At 47.4% G+C, this 18,051-nt stretch overlaps 1 protein-coding gene across 1 annotated transcript; it reads right to left on the bottom strand.

Annotated features, from left to right (window-relative positions):
- Window positions 1-9,117: 9,117 nt before the first annotated feature.
- Them5 (thioesterase superfamily member 5) lies at window positions 9,118-14,027 on the bottom strand. The gene is made up of 6 exons (XM_057793864.1): window positions 13,908-14,027; window positions 13,028-13,229; window positions 11,460-11,598; window positions 9,838-9,948; window positions 9,457-9,581; window positions 9,118-9,167 (listed from the first exon to the last, which is right to left on the bottom strand). Exons 1-6 carry the CDS (start codon window positions 14,025-14,027, stop codon window positions 9,118-9,120), a joined length of 747 nt encoding a protein of 248 aa, XP_057649847.1.
- Between the last annotated feature and the right edge of the window lie 4,024 nt (window positions 14,028-18,051).

The raw sequence follows: 18,051 nt of genomic DNA, 5'->3' as shown, positions 1-18,051 counted from the left end.
AGACTCACCTTGATAATGAAATGAAAAACCCATTTTTTAGTATATTTAGATTCTGGGTCTAACAGACTATCAAAGGCAACTGTGAAAGCACAAAGGAGAACAGATTTTTTGATAGAAGTGCGCGCGGGGGGATTGTGTTGGCCATCACAAAATATCTGTCTCCATGTTTTGGGAGGCATTGGGTCAAGGCCCTTCAAATCTGTGTCTACCTATCATTTGACAGTTACTGGAGAACAGTTACTGGAGACTGGCTGCCTAGAAGCTGGTTGTCTAGTCACTGAAAAGATCCATGCCCCTCACCATGGCTGCTCAGACTGTGAACAACCCCATGGTGCACCTGGAAAGGGTTTCATTCTGTCTGGTCTCCGGAATTGCCAGTCCAAGTCACAGATCTGGAACCCCAGTTCAGGTCTGAAACCAAATCCTTCACTTGCTAGTGTAAGGTCTTGAGCATAGACCTTCCTACTGACTCCTCTCAGCAGAGGCGGGGCTACTGTTAGCATACTCATCAAACCCTTTGTTTTTTTAAATTTAAATACAATTACACCATCCTCTCTCCTCCCCCTATTCCTTTATCTTTTAAATTTTTAGTATTGTTTATTATTACCATTTTTTTTTATGTGTGTGGGTGTTTTGCATGCGTGCATGTCTGTGAACCACTTTCATGCCTGATGTCCATGAAGACCAGAAGAAGGCATCAGATTCCTGGAACTGAAGTTATGTGTGATTGTGAGCTGTCATGTGGGTGTTGAGAATTGAACTTGGGGTTTTCTGGAAGAGCAGCCAGTGCTCTTAACCATCAAGGCATCTTTCCAATTCTTTTCATCTTTTTAAACAAGACAAAATTGGAATCAGAGTTTTTTTTTTTTCCCAAAAGGTTTTAAGATTTAAGTGACTAGATGGATAGCCAGGAATAGAAAAAAGTGCTAAGAAGGGCAGTGCACACCCATAAACTATGGATGCAGGCTTCTCACGAGAGAATTGCCTCAATTCTGCCTCTTCCTCCTCCTCTGCATTCCCCTCCTCTTTTTTTTTTAATATTTATTTATTATGTATACAATATTCTGTCTGTGTGTATGTCTGCAGGCCAGAAGAGGGCACCAGACCTCATTACAGATGGTTGTGAGCCACCATGTGGTTGCTGGGAATTGAACTCAGGACCTTTGGAAGAGCAGGCAATGCTCTTAACCACTGAGCCATCTCTCCAGCCCTCCCCTCCTCTTTTTTCTTTTTGTACTTTGAGACAGGGCTTCTCTGTGCAGTCCTGGCTGTAGACCAGGCTACCTGGATCTCAGAGATCTTCCTTGAATAACTTTGATGCCAGACCACCTAATCCCACCAGTGTAGATTCTCTCACTTTTATCTGGCCACTGAAAGCCAATATCCAGTATAACTTTGGCAGTCATGTGTTGAGTATGGAAGAAATTCTGTCAGCCAAGAATGGCTCCTGGACACCACTTCATAGAGTGAGAAGCACCTTGTGTTGAAGATATGAGCGAAACTACAGAGACTAAAGCATTTCACCTCACCATATCTCATAAGAACATTCTTTGTGATATGGCCTTTTGAAACTTTCTTAATTTTGACATTTCCCCAAATATCATCTCTGCCCACTGACTGTAATGCAATAATGACTGCCCCAAGAGAGGAGCCCCTTTATCTTGTGGCCTGCTGTGTAGAAACCCCTTTCTCCCCCAGGTTCCAAGAAAACACAGACTTCTCCTCTGTTCCTCATAAACATTTCCCCTTTAGCTATGTGAGCAAGTCCATTGCCTTCTTTCTTTCTTCACCACCGCTCTGTAGAGCTTCTCTGTCACCATCCCTGAGCTGGGCTGACTGGCTCCCCACCTTCCCCTCACTCAGGCTCATACCACTCCAGATATGGTCTCCCACTAGCAGTAGAGGGTTCAATGTGATGGGGTGTTGGGTCCCTTGAGGACAGGCCTTTGCAACCCCACTTGATCTGTTTTGCACTCTTGTGGTTGGTTGGAAACAGGAACAATCTGTTGTTTCCAACAATGTTTCTAAGGATGTTTACCCCTAAGCCATGTGAGTTATGGTGATGAGCTTCCTGCTTTTGCAGGCTCGGCCTCTCCTCCTGAGGGCTATATATACTGTGTGAGAAAGTGGAATAAAGGCTTATCTGCAGAACCTGAAGTTGTGTTGTGTGTTAATCCCGATGTCCCTCTCTCCGAAGAACTACAGTTGCCATGCTGGCGTGGCAAAGTGGAGGTCCCACTGAGATCTGAGAAAGAAGGGGTAGCAGACGGGGTTGTCCTAGGCCGGTAAGGACGGATTGGGGTAAAATGGGATCCACAAGTAGTAAGAGAGACCTGATATATCAGATATCTAAATTGGTAGAGCAACAAGGAACCATGGTCGAACAGAGAACTGTAGAGGATTTTCTTAAAACTATAGCCTCAGCAAGCCCATGGTTTTTGACAGGTGGAGGTTTGAACATCCCAGACTGGGAACAGGTAAAAAGAGACTTGCAGAAATGACTGTAAAAGGAGGGTACCAATAGTTTCCCTATATCTAACTTTTCGCTATGGCGCCTAGTCTGCAACACCCTGCTTACTGATAAAGTGAAAGTGAGACAGGAGGTTGCTGCAGCTAAAGAAATATGAAGAAATACAGGAGGAAGAGACTCGCCAGTCCATAGGATCGGCTGAGAAGTCACATAGGGACCGAAAGGAAATGTCAGAAAATGGGGAAGACAGTCTCAGCTCTAGTGCAGAGAATAGTTTATCTGGTGAGGAAGAATAGCTAATGCAGGAAATTAAGGTACTTCAGAAAAGGCTGACGCGCTGTAAGGCGAAGGATTCCTTATGTGTGCCTTCAGCCCCACCTGCTTATAATGAGGATTGGGGAAGAAGGGAGTCCTGTTGGGGACTGACAGATGAGTGGCAGGCCGAAGAGGGCTCAGGAAGAAGAGGAGGTGTCTGTTTTCAGCCCTGGCACACAGTTGCTCTGGTCATAGAGGTTCCTGATCCAAACAATCCAGGACAGATGCTGAGAGGTGGCCTTGAGCTTTAAGGAGATGAAGCAATTGAAAAACGTCATGGTGGCATACGGCACTCAAGCCCCCTTTACTCTTGCCATAGTAGAATCTTTTGTGGCATTGAATCTTACACCTAGCAATTGGCAGCAGCTATGCCATGTGGTACTATCAGGAGGAGATTACTTATTGTGGAGGGGAGAATATCAAGAAAATTGTTGTTTTTATTATTTTTTTTAAAAATCCTTTTTAATATTTATTTATTTATTATGTATACATTCTGCCTGTATATATGCCTGCAGGACAGAAGAGGGCACCAGATCCCATTACAGATGGTTGTGAGCCATCATGTGGTTGCTGGGAATTGAACTCAGGACCTTTGGAAGAGCAGGCAATGCTCTTAACCGCTGAGCCATCTCTCCAGCAAGAAAATTGTTTACAAGCAGTTAGGTTAAATGCTCAAGCAGGAAAGGCACAGCACAACCTAGACATGCTAACTGGAGCAGGAGCTTATGCTGACTTGGCCAATCAAATTGTGCTCCATCCTGCTGTATATCGCCAAATGGTTGCTGTGGCTACCAAAGCTTGGAAAGCCCTGCCAAACAAGGCTTCTGGGGATCACCTGTCAAAAGTTTTACAAGGGCCTTCAGAACCATTTCAGGACTATGTAGATAGGATATTGCAGTTGGCAGTGAGATTGTTTGGTGATGTGACCACAGCTATGCCCATTGTTAAGAAGCTGGCATTTGAGAATGAAAATAAATACTGTAAGGAAGCCTTGCGGTCACATAAGGTAAAAAGCTTAAATGAATACATCCGGATCTGCCGGGATATTGACGGGCACTTCATTCAGGGCCAGGTGATTGCCGCTGCCAACAGGCCTAGGCGAGGACCCCGGACAACTGGGGATAAAACCTGCTTTAACTGTGGTGCCCCTGGACATTAAAAAAAAAAAAAAGGATTGTCCACAGCTCCCTCAGGGAGCTACCGCCAGACCAGGAAAGTGCCCACAATGTAAAAGGGGGGCCCATTGGGCTGCCTGGGCCATTGCCAGCAGGTAATGATTTAGCTGATAAATATACATGTGTTTGCTTTACTTCTGACTGCGCCCAAGAAATACATGATAAATTTCACCTTAGTGCGTGCTCCCTTCGGCATCATGCTCGATGCACATGAGAAGTAGCACAAGTCATTCTGTCTTCTTGTCCTCAGTGTGCTCCTTTCCTAAGCAGCCCCAATTTAGGAGTTAACCCACAGGGTTATGACCAAATCAATTATGGAAGATGGATGTTACACACCTGCCTGCTGCAGGGAAACTCAAGTTTGTCCATGTATCAGTAGGCAACTTTTCAGTAGTAATTTTTGCATCCTTGCATTCGGGAGAACGAGCAAAAGATGCCTTTGCAAACTGCCTATCTGCTTTTGCCTATATGGTTATTAAGACAGATAATGGCCCAGCATATGTCAGCAAAAAATTTTTATCCTTTTGTTCATTCTATGAAATTTTCCATAAAACAGGCATCCCAAATAACCCAATGGGTCAAGCAATGGTGGAATGAGCCAATCAGGCCCTCAAGCAATATTTTCAAAAACTAAACAGGGGGAGTTCATATTCTCCCCAGCAACTCAATTATCCACCATTCTCTTTATTTTAAATTTTTTGACTGTGGATGCTGAAGGGTGCCACCTATGGAGCGCCATACACAAGTTAGGGCTCAGAGCCTAGGATGGGTTTGTTGGAAAGATCTGCAAACAGGAAGATGGATGGAACCAACCCCCTTGTTGGCAAAGGTGAGGGGGGCTGTATGTGTTTCAATTCCTCCAGGAATTGATAAACCAATTTGGGTATCAGAGTGGTGCATAAGGCCAGTGACCCAGGATGAAGACCTTGACGCTCCTTCTGCTTCAGGTGATGACTCTGGTAACAACAACAGAATCACTGGTGATGGGGAGTCTGGTGAGAAACCCCCCACTTTTAATGCCAGTTAGTAAAAATAGCCCCCTCTTTCCTTCACTTTTTGCTAACCTGTCACTGGTGAAGGAGTCCTCCTTTCATCATGGATGTTTATTATTGCATAATGCTTCTATTGATCATATTCATAGTAGGGTGATAAGATTTAGAAATATACTGCATCTCATCCTGAAAGAGGATTTGACCTAGGTCCCAAGCCTGCTCCTTGGTGTTGGGATGCTGATAGAGATTTTAATCTCCACCCTACAGTTATATGGGGAGAATGTATCACTCAAGAGCTTGATTTGGTAAAAGGTAGGAAAGACATGTGGTGGTATGGCCATAGGCCCGCGATGAAAAATTTCACCTTTCCCAGGTATGAGTAAACCTCTCTAAAGATAAATTATACTGCTGGGTGCAATATGACTATTTGATCCTTTGCTTGCATTCCTGCCCCATTTTTCTTTGTATTGTGGAATGGCACTTTGGAGGGGGATATTCTTAATTGTTCTTCCAGGATCTGCAAGCTGAGTAATTGCTGGGATGGTTCTGATGGATCCTTGATCGTTTGGGTGCCTGCTGTGATTCCTCTGCCTGTGCTGGTGTCTCAAGAACGTCAGGAGATCATCCTTTATCGACAGCGGCGAGACTTTGGGATAACGGCTGCAGTTGCTGCTGCTGTTGCTGTCGCTGCCACTGTGGTTGCTGGAATTGCCATTTCACAGACGGCTGTGACTGTGGAGACTGTTCTGTCTGGGGAGGTTGGACGGGCCCTGCGGACACAGAGTGCTCTGGACTCTCAGATTTGATTTGAACTTTTGAATTTGGATCGACGGTCTGCGCTTTTGCAGGAGCGGGTGGATTCCCTTTGGCTCCTGCGGCGGGTGTCTTGTTCTCATTCTTGTAATGCAGCTTGCGTTGCACCTGCTGATGTTGTGGGTGCTTCTGATGTGGTTGAACAGTTGAATGCATGTTTGGATGGCCCTTGGAATTCCTCCTTTTTGAATTTGACCCTGCAGACAGCTCATCATATTGTTAGTGTTAATAGCACACAGGTCCCTGCTGTGTTTGGATCCAGTCAGTAGAATGCCATGGCCCAGCTTGGGGGCTGGGTCCAGTAATTGTTTGGAACACTCTCACTTGTGCTGATATTGCTATTGGGGTTGGGGATCTGTTTTTGGATTCTCTGCTGCTTTATGCGGCAATCCCACGTACAGCACACTGTCACTTGACAAGTGTTGCTCGGGCTGTGTTACGGGAATGAGGAAGTGCCCCAACTCTGGCTGCAGATGCTGCAGAAGTCATTAGGGATTCCTATGATGGGCAACTGTCCTGGTATAAAGAGCTCGCCTAAGACAGAGATTAAGGTTTCCCGTAGACGGGTAAGAGCCTCTATCTGGGGGAGTCCTAAGACAGGGGCTCTCATGCTTTTAAAATAAAAAGGGGGGAATTGTTGGGTCCCTCGAGGACAGGCCTTCGCACCCCCACTTAAACTGTTTTGCACTCTTGTGGTTGGTTGTTCTGAAAACAAGAACAATCTGTTGTTTTCAGCAATGTTTCTAAATATGTTTACCCCTACAGTGATGAGCTTCTTGTTTTTGCTGGCTTGGCCTCCCCTGCTGAGGGCTATATATACTGTGTGAGAACGTGGACTAGAGGCTTGTCTGCAGAACCTGAAGTTGGGCTGTGTGTTAATCCCGACCTCCTTTGCACAGAGAACTACAGTTGCAGTGCTGGCGCGGCAATGGGGTCATGCATGTACTTGATCAACTTGGTTTCCTGAGGTCACAGAGGCTTTCCGAATCCTGATCCAGTCTTCTTTCCCACCTAAGGCCATCCTCTGATACCACGGATGGAGCTGAGGTGTTCTGGTGTATGTCCCCTCAATCTCTTTGCTGCTCGGTGTCCCCGTTTCCCGACTTTTGGTCTCAGAGTCAATCTGATGCTGTTCTGTGACTCCTGTCTCCAACTGTGTTCATGATCCATTTCAAAGACCAGTTCTGAACCAGTTTATAAATACAGTTAAATTTCTTTCCTTACAGAACAGTAATAACAACAAAATTCCCAGAAATAAGAATATGCATTCATTCCCTCATTGTCCAGTCATTTGTTCATCTACTATTCGCCTCCCCTGCCTCCTTCCTTAAGGCCACGCCCCGAAGTCTCTATTATGTCTATCACTCTTCACCTGCTCCTCTTCCCAGCTTCTTTAGTAGGTCGTTGGTCTTCCGCCCGACTTTAAGCTGTAGTGTGGGCCCAGGGCCACCTTTGACCTTCCTCTGTTCTCCCCCGCCCCCTTCACTGTCATTCCTCTTGCTGGTGTTTCCCTGAGCACTTCATACCCAGTGCAGAATACATCGAGTGCCACGCCACCTCTGTTCATAGCTCTCTTCTCCTTCCCAGGAATGCCACCTGGGAACCCCCAGCCAGCCAGCTCCCCTTTACAGATGCAGTCTATGTAATGATATGCCGCGCAAGGTGGGACTGTGGTTCCCAGGGCGGGGGATGAACATGCCATCAGACAGAGCTTACACGAGAAAGAAGTTTATTGGGGAAGGGGGGAGTGGTGGGAGAGAGAGACAGAGATAAAGACCTGCCTCAGAAAAAACTGCAGAAAGAGGAAGAGAGTGGGCGGAGCTTGTCTCTTAAAGGGAGTTTTGCACCTGCATACAGAGTCAGGGGACTGCCCGCCTTGTGTGTGGGGGTGGTCACTCTGCCTCTGCCAAGGGGCGGGGCCGGATTTGCATTTGCCTGGATGATAACACTCTATACAATTGGCGTACATTCTACTTCTTTTATTCCTTCCCCAAAGGTCTCCTATCTGAGGATCTGACCCGTGCGGCCCCTACTGTCGCCAGCTCAGAGCCTTGTAGGGGTCTCCTATCCAATTCTCTGCCTTTGGTCTTCTTGACTCTTTCCTGCCCCGAGTGTCATCTTTACAAAAAACAGAACGTTATACCTCCCCACCCCGCACCAGACCCTTTAAGGCTCCTGTTGCATACAAGGCAAAGTTCATGCTCCTGCGTGAGGATTCTGAATTTAGGGCCTGTACCGGCTCCGGTGCAGTCTCTTTCCTCTGTCTCTTGCCCTTCAGTCCTTTGGGGTCCTTAAGATCCCCTGTGCTTTTTCACACCACTGCGCCTCTCTCTGTTCTTAGAGTTCCCTCTGCTTGGAAGATCTCACCTTCCCTCCTACCAGCTGGTCCCACTTAACTTTTTATTTTTTGCAGTGCTGGTCCTGGAACCCAGGTCTGTGTCAAGGACCAGGGTAGGGGTGTGGGAACTTAGAAATATAAAAAAAGAATATGGAGATACATAAAAAATAATAAGACAGAAACCGTAGAAGGGAGGGCATTCCAGTGATAACCGAAAATTGCCCTTGTTTATTTTCCATGGCTTTTATACCCAATGTAAATGGGGTGGGGGGAGAAGGTAACAAAAGATTTTATTAATGATACAAAGGACAACTCAAACAGTCAATCGCTCTAACACTGAGATATCACATCATTAGTATTTTGTTGTCTAGGTAGCGAAGCTGCTCTAGATCACCCATCCTGAAGACCGCCCCTCCCCAGGTGACCTCATAGTTACAGAAGGGGGAGCAGAAGTACATTTGTATCTTCTGACGGGAGCCAGGGGAAGGTGAGATAATCCTGATATGGTGCTCTGGGCTGCATCTCCAGGTCAGTGACCCTGTCTTGCAATGCAGCAGACCAGACACCTCACTTAGTGTCTGGCACTTGGCAGGAGCTCCGGGTCCTCTGTTGGTGCTGGTGGGAGGTGGGCTCTGGAAGATTGAAAAATCAATTTGACAAAACAACTTTAAAAAAATTAATTTATTTTATGTGTATGGGTGCTTGGTCTGCATATAAGGTACCATATGCATGCCTGATACTCTATGGAGGCCAGACGAGGACATCAGACCCCCTGGGACAGGACAGATGGTTGAGTCACCATGTCAGTGCTGGCAGTCAAAGAGCGGCCAGAGCTCTTAACTGCTGAGCCATCTCTGACCTGTCAACAATTTTGATTCCAACTATAGAAAGTTTTGGGGCTGATTATGGGATGCTAAGAGTGACTTCTGCATCTGCCACCTGATTCCCAGGGACCCTGCTTTGTGGAAGTCCCAGGCAGGCCAGTCCTCACCATTGACTTTGCTGAAGGCATAGTCATTGCTGCTGGGGTGGGTTTTCCTCCAGCTGCAGCTGAAGGAAAACACCTGCAAGAAAAAAGTGAGCTGAGTGCTGAGAGTCAGGACCAGGGCAGCAGGAGTGTGCTGAGGGCATGGGCCATTTGCCTCAGATTGCCCATCGCCTGAAACTGTCCTGCGGTGCGGGTCATGTAACCCTCACTTAGGAAAACAATTCCATTTTGTTCTCTTTCTTTTCATCCACATCTCTAGCAGGTACCCAGTCCCACCCCTCACAGGGCTAGACCCCAGCTTGGGACCAGATCATTAGCTCTCCTCTTCCCTCCCCTTCCCAGCCTGAGGATGAGGATGTCGGTACCAGAGGACTTGGCATAGACTGTCTGCTTGTCTCTGCTCTGGGCGATGCAGGACATGTATAGCTTCTGGTCTTCAATCTTTTCTACTTGAATGTCCAGGACAGCCAGAGAGCCCACGGGGATCAAGCTGGAAGAGGGGGCAACTGAGTTCATTTCCGTGCCTGCTCCAGACTTTGGCCTCCCTCCCTTACACTGCTTCCAGGACTCACAAGCAGCCCTAGGTTCAGGGCTGTTTGTTGGTTCCTGGTGTTGAATGGCAGAGGTTGATTTCTGGCCCAGGACTAGAGAAAAGCTTGGCTGGTAAATGAGACTTGCAGAGCTTACACAACCCCATGATAAAACAGAGCCCTGACCTCAGCCATGGCCTGAGGAGTCACACTTACTTTTTAAACCTGATATTGAGACTTAGTGTGAATAGTCCTTCTCCAGACAGATAGGCAGTTTTAGAAAATGTCTCATCCATCATGGCTGCCAGTGACCCTCCATGGGCAAACCTGGAGATCGGGATGGGGAGTAAGACTAGGGTTAGGGTTACTAGAAAGATCCCCTCTTTGGGATGTTTCTCCCCAAAACCTCCCAAGCTTTTCTCTTTCCCCTGAGTCCCCCAAACATGAATCTTCAATCTCAGGCAGCTAAACAAGAAAGGCACACAGAGATCATCCCAGGAGCTTCAGTAGGTCAAAAGTAACTGAGCGTCCTTCCTCTTTGCTTCACTGATACAGCTATTTTACCTCACTGAGAGAATTTCTTTCCTCACAAGATTAATAGAGACGATTTATTTTTTTTCTGATTCATCACCTAATTGCTGACTGCAGCTACCACGTTTCAGAAGGCCGTGTACATTCAAAGGGGTGGAAAAACTCATGACAATCCTGCCTCAGTCTCCTGAGCTCTGGAATCGGAGGTCTGAACTACCATGTTTAGCTTGGGCCGTCTCTCTCCCTACCAGCCATTCAGCCATGCTGGACCCACAGTTTCAAGGCAGGTTAATTTGCTTATGACTTGTTAAAGAGCCAGCAAGGTAGGCTTCTGAGCAGCCCTGCCTGGAAAACACCAGAGCCCACTTTGGTGTGATCGTGCAGACATTTTTGTTCTACTTCAACTTTGTGAAAACTTCATTGTCATTTATGCAAATGGTACTTCATGACAGGGCTTTGTCACTGCTGGTTAAGATAGGGGAGACTACCAAGGCACCCTCAGATAATGTGCAAATGATATAAACAGATCTGGACTTTGAAAGAAAGTGCAGCTCATCATGGACTCAGACCAGCTGCTCTCGCTGTTCTGCCGAGGCTGCAGGGGGATCCTCAGGCTCTCCCCCCTGCTTTAGGGGCATCATACCACCTGGCTGGACTCCTGGTTCTGCCATGTGTGCTAGAGCAGCTTGCAAAAACACTCTCAGCCTTCATTTCCCCACCAGGTACTGGGAATAAGAACTACTATCTCATCAATTGAGTTCGCCACATCTCATGCCGTGAAGAGAAAATGAGTTGGTGCCAAGACCTGCCCTCGCCTCTCTGTGTTCCAAACGATTCACTGGCAAAATGCTGGTTCTGCAGAGCGGTTCTTAGCCAGTGGGCAATTCCTTCCCACTTGCCTTGTCTGGGACCCAGTGGATATTAATCTCTTCTCTGTACTCTCAGCCCACTCAGTGTTGAATCATCCACTCTGCCTTTTCTTATAGCTCAGCACCCCTGAACGGAACGCATCCACATTCCCTCCACCCCATCTCCTAGGGGATTTCACTTTCAGAAGGGAAGAGGTTCTTGGCCTCTTAGGACTTTTGTTTCTGGAACATTCTGAAGCGTTAATAAGGGCGTTCTTTATACATGCATAGTAAAACCTGGGGAAGCTAACTCAGATTGTCCTCACAGGTCTAGCATTGAGAAGAAGTTCCTTGCACCCCATTTTAGGTCTTTAGAGACTCCAGGGCCTGGTGGGTACTGGACCCACCCTGCTGAGCCAAACCTGTGAAGAATCTGTCCTGGCCTGTCTGGGGCCTTACCCTGGTGGCCCCTCCAGGTAGGGGCCTGGCTGGAAGAGACAGACTGACTTCTTCTCAGATGGGTGGAAAAAGATGACGTATTCATAGCCTTGTCCTTCCAGCAGGATGCATCTGGTAAAGATGCGCCAGTCCTGTTTGTCTGGGGAGAAAGGAGAGTTTGCAGCAGAGACACCTCAGAGTGTGGGGACCTGTCAGGGCACAGCACTGTGAATTCAACAGGAGCAAGGGGAGAGGACCGGACACCCAATCGTGTTGCTAAGAAGCCTTTCTACAGGAGAGGAGGGGACAAAACAAGTTCCTTGTCTGTTGTCTTCAGAGAGCCTGGGTCCTGCGGGGACAGACACTCACAAAGTGCAGGTCTAGGCAAGCATTCTGCCAACCGAGCCATTTCCTCAGCCCGGAGAAAAAAAATTTTCCCCTTCAAGACAGGTTTCTCTGTGTAGCCCTGGACATCTTGAAACTAACCCTGTAGACCAGACTGGCCTCGAACTTACAAGATCCACCTGCCTCTGCTGGGGCTAAGGGTAGGCACCATGCCTGGCTTGGTGCCTCTGCTCGACTGGTACCATGGGTCCAAAGGTGACCTACTAGTTATGTCACTCATTCACTACTGAGAAGCACCCACATGCATGAATGAAAAGGAAAGAAAACGTAGACAGACAGACAGACAGACAGACAGACAGACAGAGACAGAGAGCAGGGCAGGGTAAAGGTGGCAGTTCTGTCAATCAAATCCATGGTACGTCTCCAGGTACCATTCTGCCTAACTGCAGAGGTGGCGAGCTGAGACCTGCAGTCGGTAGGAGAAGCCCAAGGGATTTTACAAGGATGGGAGGGAAGGGCTGGGACGAAGCTAGCTGAGGGAAGAGCCATTGGTGAGATGCCAGAAAGAGCAGAACCTGTACTGGCAACGCTCCAGCTGGACTTCAGCTGGAAGCAAAGCTGCCACTCGGGTGTGCTCCCTTTACACCAAGTAAAGGAGCCAGGCAGAGAGAGAGACCAGTGCGAGTAGGCTTCCCATCCACAGCCGGTCTGCAGGGGAATGAGGAGGAGACCAGGAAGAGCAGCTCCCAGTCTGCGGGCTCATGAATTTCCGTCTTGAATGTCTCAACATTTTTTATTGTACTGATTCTTGGGGAATGTCATACAATTTATTTTGATAATATTTTCCCCCTTCCCTTTGGAGGGAAATTCTTCCTATATAGTTCTGGGTGGCTTTGTAGCCCAGGCTGGCCTCGAACTCTCACATTCACTGGCCTCTGCCTTCTGAGTGCTGGAATTTGTGTGCCACCATGACTAATCTTCCTGAATGTTTTCAAACCAGAGAAAGGCAGCAAGTTGAACTCACTGAGGGTTTCAGGCAGGGTCCCCCATTGTGGGTAGAGAAGTGTGTGTGTGTGTGTGTGTGTGTGTGTGTGTGTGGGCAGAGGTGTATGTGTATGGAGGGGTGTTTGTGTATGTGGAGGTGTGTATGTGTGGGGCTGGCAGAGGTGTGTGTGGGATGATGGAGGTGTGGATGGGTGGGTGAAGGTGTGTGTGCTTCTGAACCCTTTCAGAACTGGTCTTACCTGAGTCAGTTACCAGCCCTAATGGGAGCTTAAGCCCTTGGATGTGTTCTCTGTTGGACTTGAAGGAGGGTATTTTAATCCACCCGCCTGACTTGGTTTTCTCCAGGAATTCTTGGTACAGGCTCAGCATATCCGGACACCAGCTGGAGTTGGGAAGGGCATAATCCTTGAAATCTGTTTTCTCTGGACAGAATCTTGCAACCTAGGCAAAAAAAAATCAGAATGGTATGATGACATCTTGGAAGGTGGGGGACTATTCTTGGGCTATGGGACCATCATTTAGTCTGTGTCTGGGTGTGGGGCATTTGAGTCCTGTCTGCTGCAGTGTTACACGAAGAAAGAGTCCATCTTCCTTGTAGGGGTTTGGAGACACCTGTGGATGAGTGGCCTAGGGGTGTTAAAGAAGTAGGGATGTTGGGATGGGGATGAGAGCTGGCCATTCCAGCCACACGGTGCAGAGGAGTGGCTAGTTGCTTATGGGCCTGTTTGGCAGCTTCTCTGAAACGCTTTTAGGCCCCAAGGAAGTGTACTATCATGGCCAGGGCCAGGGGCATTATGGCCATCTGTCATATGTCTTCATTAGTCTCTTCTGTGGGTAATAAGCAAGCTGACAGTCTTTTGCCTGGGGATACCCTACTTATCTGTGGCAGTGTGAACCCTATAAGAGATTTGCTGGTGGGTACACAGGATTCAGGCCAGGGTTTGTCCCACTAGATTTATTCTGGGGTATGGCTTAGTAAGTACTCCAAAACATGTTCCCTTTGCTAAACCAAATAGCTCTGTATCAGCCCAGAAATAAGGCAGGGAAAGAGAATTGAGGGTGTTCGAGATCTATGCCATTAGAGAGGAAGGGCGCTCGTCTGACTCTTTGGGAACTTACCAGGGAGTCTGTGGATGATCCGAATGCTGAGGCCTGGTGGAGTCTGGGCAGGAGATGGGTTCTCGGGAGAGCTTTGTGGTGGGCAAATCTTGCCACCCTCTGGAAGCCTCTCCTCATCATGGCTGAGTGTCAGGATCCCGGCTTTGCTTGGATAGATATAGAGGCTGACTCCCGAAGACAAGTGAGCACCAGGCAGCCGTGCTTGGGCGATGGTGAAATCACCTCTCACCAGGTGCTTCTGACGCAAGCTGGCTTTCTTCTAGCACGGAGAGTCCACCGGAGAGAGGATGATTGCCCAAGAAAGGCTGGACTGGTCCAACACCCACAGCTTGCGGCCTTTCGTTGGTCCCGGAGCCCTGCCCAAAGCTGGGGAAGGGAAGATGCTGCTGGAGCATGAACGGGCAGGAGGACTGGGTGTGCTCCAACAAGTATTGGGGGGAACTCGGGGCCTCAGAGAGCTGCCCTACCTTGTTGGGAGCAGAAGTCAAGAAAATTTCCAGAAGGATCGCAGTCCATTATGTTAGAATCCAGATTGGACGGCAGCACAAGCTACAATCCCTGCAGCAGCCCCTCCCCACTTACATGTACTGACTGGTACCGTATTGAGAACACCGCGACTCTCTAGCAGTGCGGGAAATCTGCAGGCCCCAGCCATCCAAAGGTTACGGATGGCCACAGACCCTGCTCCCCGTTGTCCTTCCCTGATGTCCGTAGGGAAATAAGAGAATCTGGCTACTGCCTCACGCTGAGAATGCTTCTTCTTCCAAAGAGCCCTGAGAAAGGGACCACACTTCTGTCTCCCGGACCCGATTCTACTTCTGAGAAGAATCTGCCACACTGTCCCTGAACTCTCCTCAGAGCTCCTACCTACTGTTACTGTCAGTCTGTCCATGGCAAATAATGCTTCTAATAAACTCCAGGATCCCAAAACCCATCTCATTGTTCCTCTTGGATCCCACTTCTGAGACCTTTCACGTCTGTCCCTCAGTGGGAGAGTGTTGAAGGAGTGTTTGTAGGATGTGCTCTGTGGCATGATTTTGAAAGCTCTGGAATGATCTGGGGACTCAAAAAACAAAGAAACAAACAAAACCAAACAATAACCAACAAACTTAGTTCACAGCCTTAGACACGTGCCTCTTGTGAACCAGGCAAGAATTAGCACAGTGGGGTCCTCTACTTGCTGGCTCTTGGCTAGTGATAGGAGTCAGGGAGGGGTTAAGAGGGTGCAGGAGATCACTGAGAGGACCTTGTGGGCACTGAAACTCCAGGGAAGGGTTGAAGGCAGCAGACAGCGCTTGGAATGAGGTGAGACAGGCAGTGGAGGCCTTGCCAGGTACAAGCAGTACAGCAGCCTGCCAGAGATGACCACTCAGTCTCTATTCCAGCTGGCTGGGCCTACACAGGTATTTAGGGACCCAAGCGTGGCCTCAAACATTTACACCAAGGGGCTATTAAAGGTCAAGACCACATCCTGGTATCTTTCTCAGCACTTGCAGGGGGAGGTTTGCACAAGCAAGCGATTTAAGTTATCTTAAGCTAAGTTAAGTTATCTGAGACTTCTTGGCCTTGGGTCCTAGAATGGAGTTGAGCAGTTTTTCATGGGGGATTCTCCATCAAGGAGCTCAAATTCTTGATAAACTTGAAATAACCTCAGCAAAAATGCAAGATGGTGGATCCTCTCTGCTTTGTCTTGCCCTGCCACACAAGCAGGGCTAGAAACTCTGGCCCTTCATGTGAGTTTGAGAGACTAGGGGGTTAGACTCCCTGGTAGACAGACAGATAAGGAGAGGGTCCCTGCCTAGGTTATAAAGGTGATGAATTTCCAAGATGGCTGGCATCTTCCTCATCTTCCTGACTTGGGATGAAAGTCTGGCAGCTCAAATGAAAGGCCTTGTGGGTCTCTGTTTTCCACCAATCCCTGCTGGTGAGCTGGTTCAAGGAGCTCGAGGCTGGGACTGGACATGTCACAGCTGCAGACCAAGCAACCATCCTATCTGTCTTCAAACTGACCCGCCCTAGACTGAAGGAGCAAAGCTCTCAGAGGCGGTCCAACCGCCAGCCCATAAGAAGCTTCTGCTTTCTTTCTACTCCCAGTTTTCCTTTTTGGGATGAAAATGTCTTCTATGTACCTGCTCTCTCTCTCTCTCTCTCTCTCTCTCTCTCTCTCTCTCTCTCTCTGGATTTCGAATTTTACAGGGGCTCACAGTCTTTGACCTGCTTTGCAGAGGGTCTTTTTCTCTGTATGTCTGCTGTGATTGTGTTTATTCACCCCCTATAAATACTTTTTCTACTGCTGATTTTGTTCACTGCTTAAACACCTGCTTTTGTCTGAGGTTTTTAAGATTTCTCTGTTGCCACATGTTGTGCCCCATCCAGATTTTTCCTGATTTTTAATTCTTTAACTGGCAGAGAAAATGAACCCTAGCAAGACCCCTAGACTGTATCAAGTGTTCAAACAATACCTGCAAGGTTGTGAATTTTTTTTTTGTGGCACTGCATTTCTATTAAATTAAAACCCATTTCTTCTCTTCTCCTTCCCTTCCTCTCTTCCTCTCTTCCTTCCTTCCCCCCTCTTTCTTTCATTCTTTAGACAGGGTATTGCTATATATCCCAGGTTGGCTTTGAAATCACAATCCTCCTGCTATAGCTTCCTGAGAGCTAGGATTATGAGTCTGTACTAACAAACCCAGCAAAGCTTCCAGCTTTCAACAAAAAAGCTCTGGTTTTAAACTTCTTAAAACAAAGCATGTTCTAAAAAAATACAACTGTTCAAAGACAGGGTAATGGTGATAATATTTTGCCAGCTCCTGAAAGATCAAAGTGATTTAGTATGGACGGTGAAGGTTTGTCTCATTACCAAACAGTGCCATTTTGTCAGCCACACAAAACACCAACCATGGAGAAAATGGGTTCAAGAAAGAGTTTACTTGGATGTATGCTTGCTCTGTTGGATTTGGTCTTGCTTTAGTCCAATCCCTCTTGCTACTCCTCTTTTTCCTTTTGAATGGGAATGTTCACCATGTGGCCATCACACCATTGTATGTTCAAAGTACAGAGGTTTGTGTTTTAATTTTACATGGGTTTGCAGCTCAGAGTTTGTCTTGAGTCTTAGAAAAAATGTTGGACTTGAATGTTGAGCAATGTTGGGACTACTAAGACTTTGGGGACTCTTATAAAGCCTTTGAACAAATTTTGCATTGTCAAATGAGCCTTTGGGAGCCAGGAACGAAATGTCATAGTTTGAGTCTGAAATGCTCAAGCATTGAAGGTTTGGTCCCATTGCAGCAGCATTTAATGGTGGTGCTTTTTGAAGAGGGATTGGATCTGTGCCTTAATTGACAAGTGGATTCATAATTTGAGAAGAATTGGAAGGAAACGGCACTTAGGAGGTGAAACCTAATTATAGGAAGTCCTTGTTGCTACGTCCTGAGGACCATGTCTTGTTCCTGGCCTCTTGAGTTCTCTTTTTCTGTTCCAAGGTGCATGAGGAAAGCAGGCTGGCTCCATCACACCGTTGCCTTTCCACAGATCTATAAACAATGGAACTAGACGACCATGATGTAAAATTTCTGAACCAGAATAGATCTTCCCTCCTGTAAGTTGATTTTCTGTGGCGATTTGTCAGCGATAAAAGTCTGGTTAAATAAAATTTCAGATATTTGCATAATTATGCTTATGTAACTTTGTTCTTTGCCTTGCCACATACCTGATGCTATTCCCTTTCTTGTGTAACTTTTGTTTTTCTTGAGTTTATAATTACAAGGTTGGGCAGGCCATGTGCTACAGGGAGCCAAGAGTTGAGGTGACCAACCTCGATTTCCTAGCTAGGAAGGAAGAATATTCAGGATGGAGAAAATAAAGCCTGTGATAACACCTGAGCTATTTGAAAAGCAGATTTAGTGGACTCGAGGACATGCACAATGAAGATAACCAGGACGGTATCTGGAGAGAAGAGACGAGAGCTGAGGAAGGCTATCTCGGAGGAGAGAGAATGGGGCTGCAGGAAGCCACCTTCGCACTTGCCACCCTTGTTTCTGTCTACAGTTACACACATCTGAATGCTTTCCTGGGGCTTGTGGTCGGCTGTCCAGGGAGGTACCTCACATGGTTCAGACCCTTCTCCTACACACACACACACACACAC

The sequence above is a fragment of the Chionomys nivalis genome, chromosome 18, assembly GCF_950005125.1.
Source record: "Chionomys nivalis chromosome 18, mChiNiv1.1, whole genome shotgun sequence".
In the NCBI taxonomy this organism is placed as follows: domain Eukaryota; kingdom Metazoa; phylum Chordata; class Mammalia; order Rodentia; family Cricetidae; genus Chionomys; species Chionomys nivalis.
The sequence above is the reverse complement of the archived record's forward strand: the minus strand, read 5'-3'. Positions and strand labels throughout refer to the sequence as shown.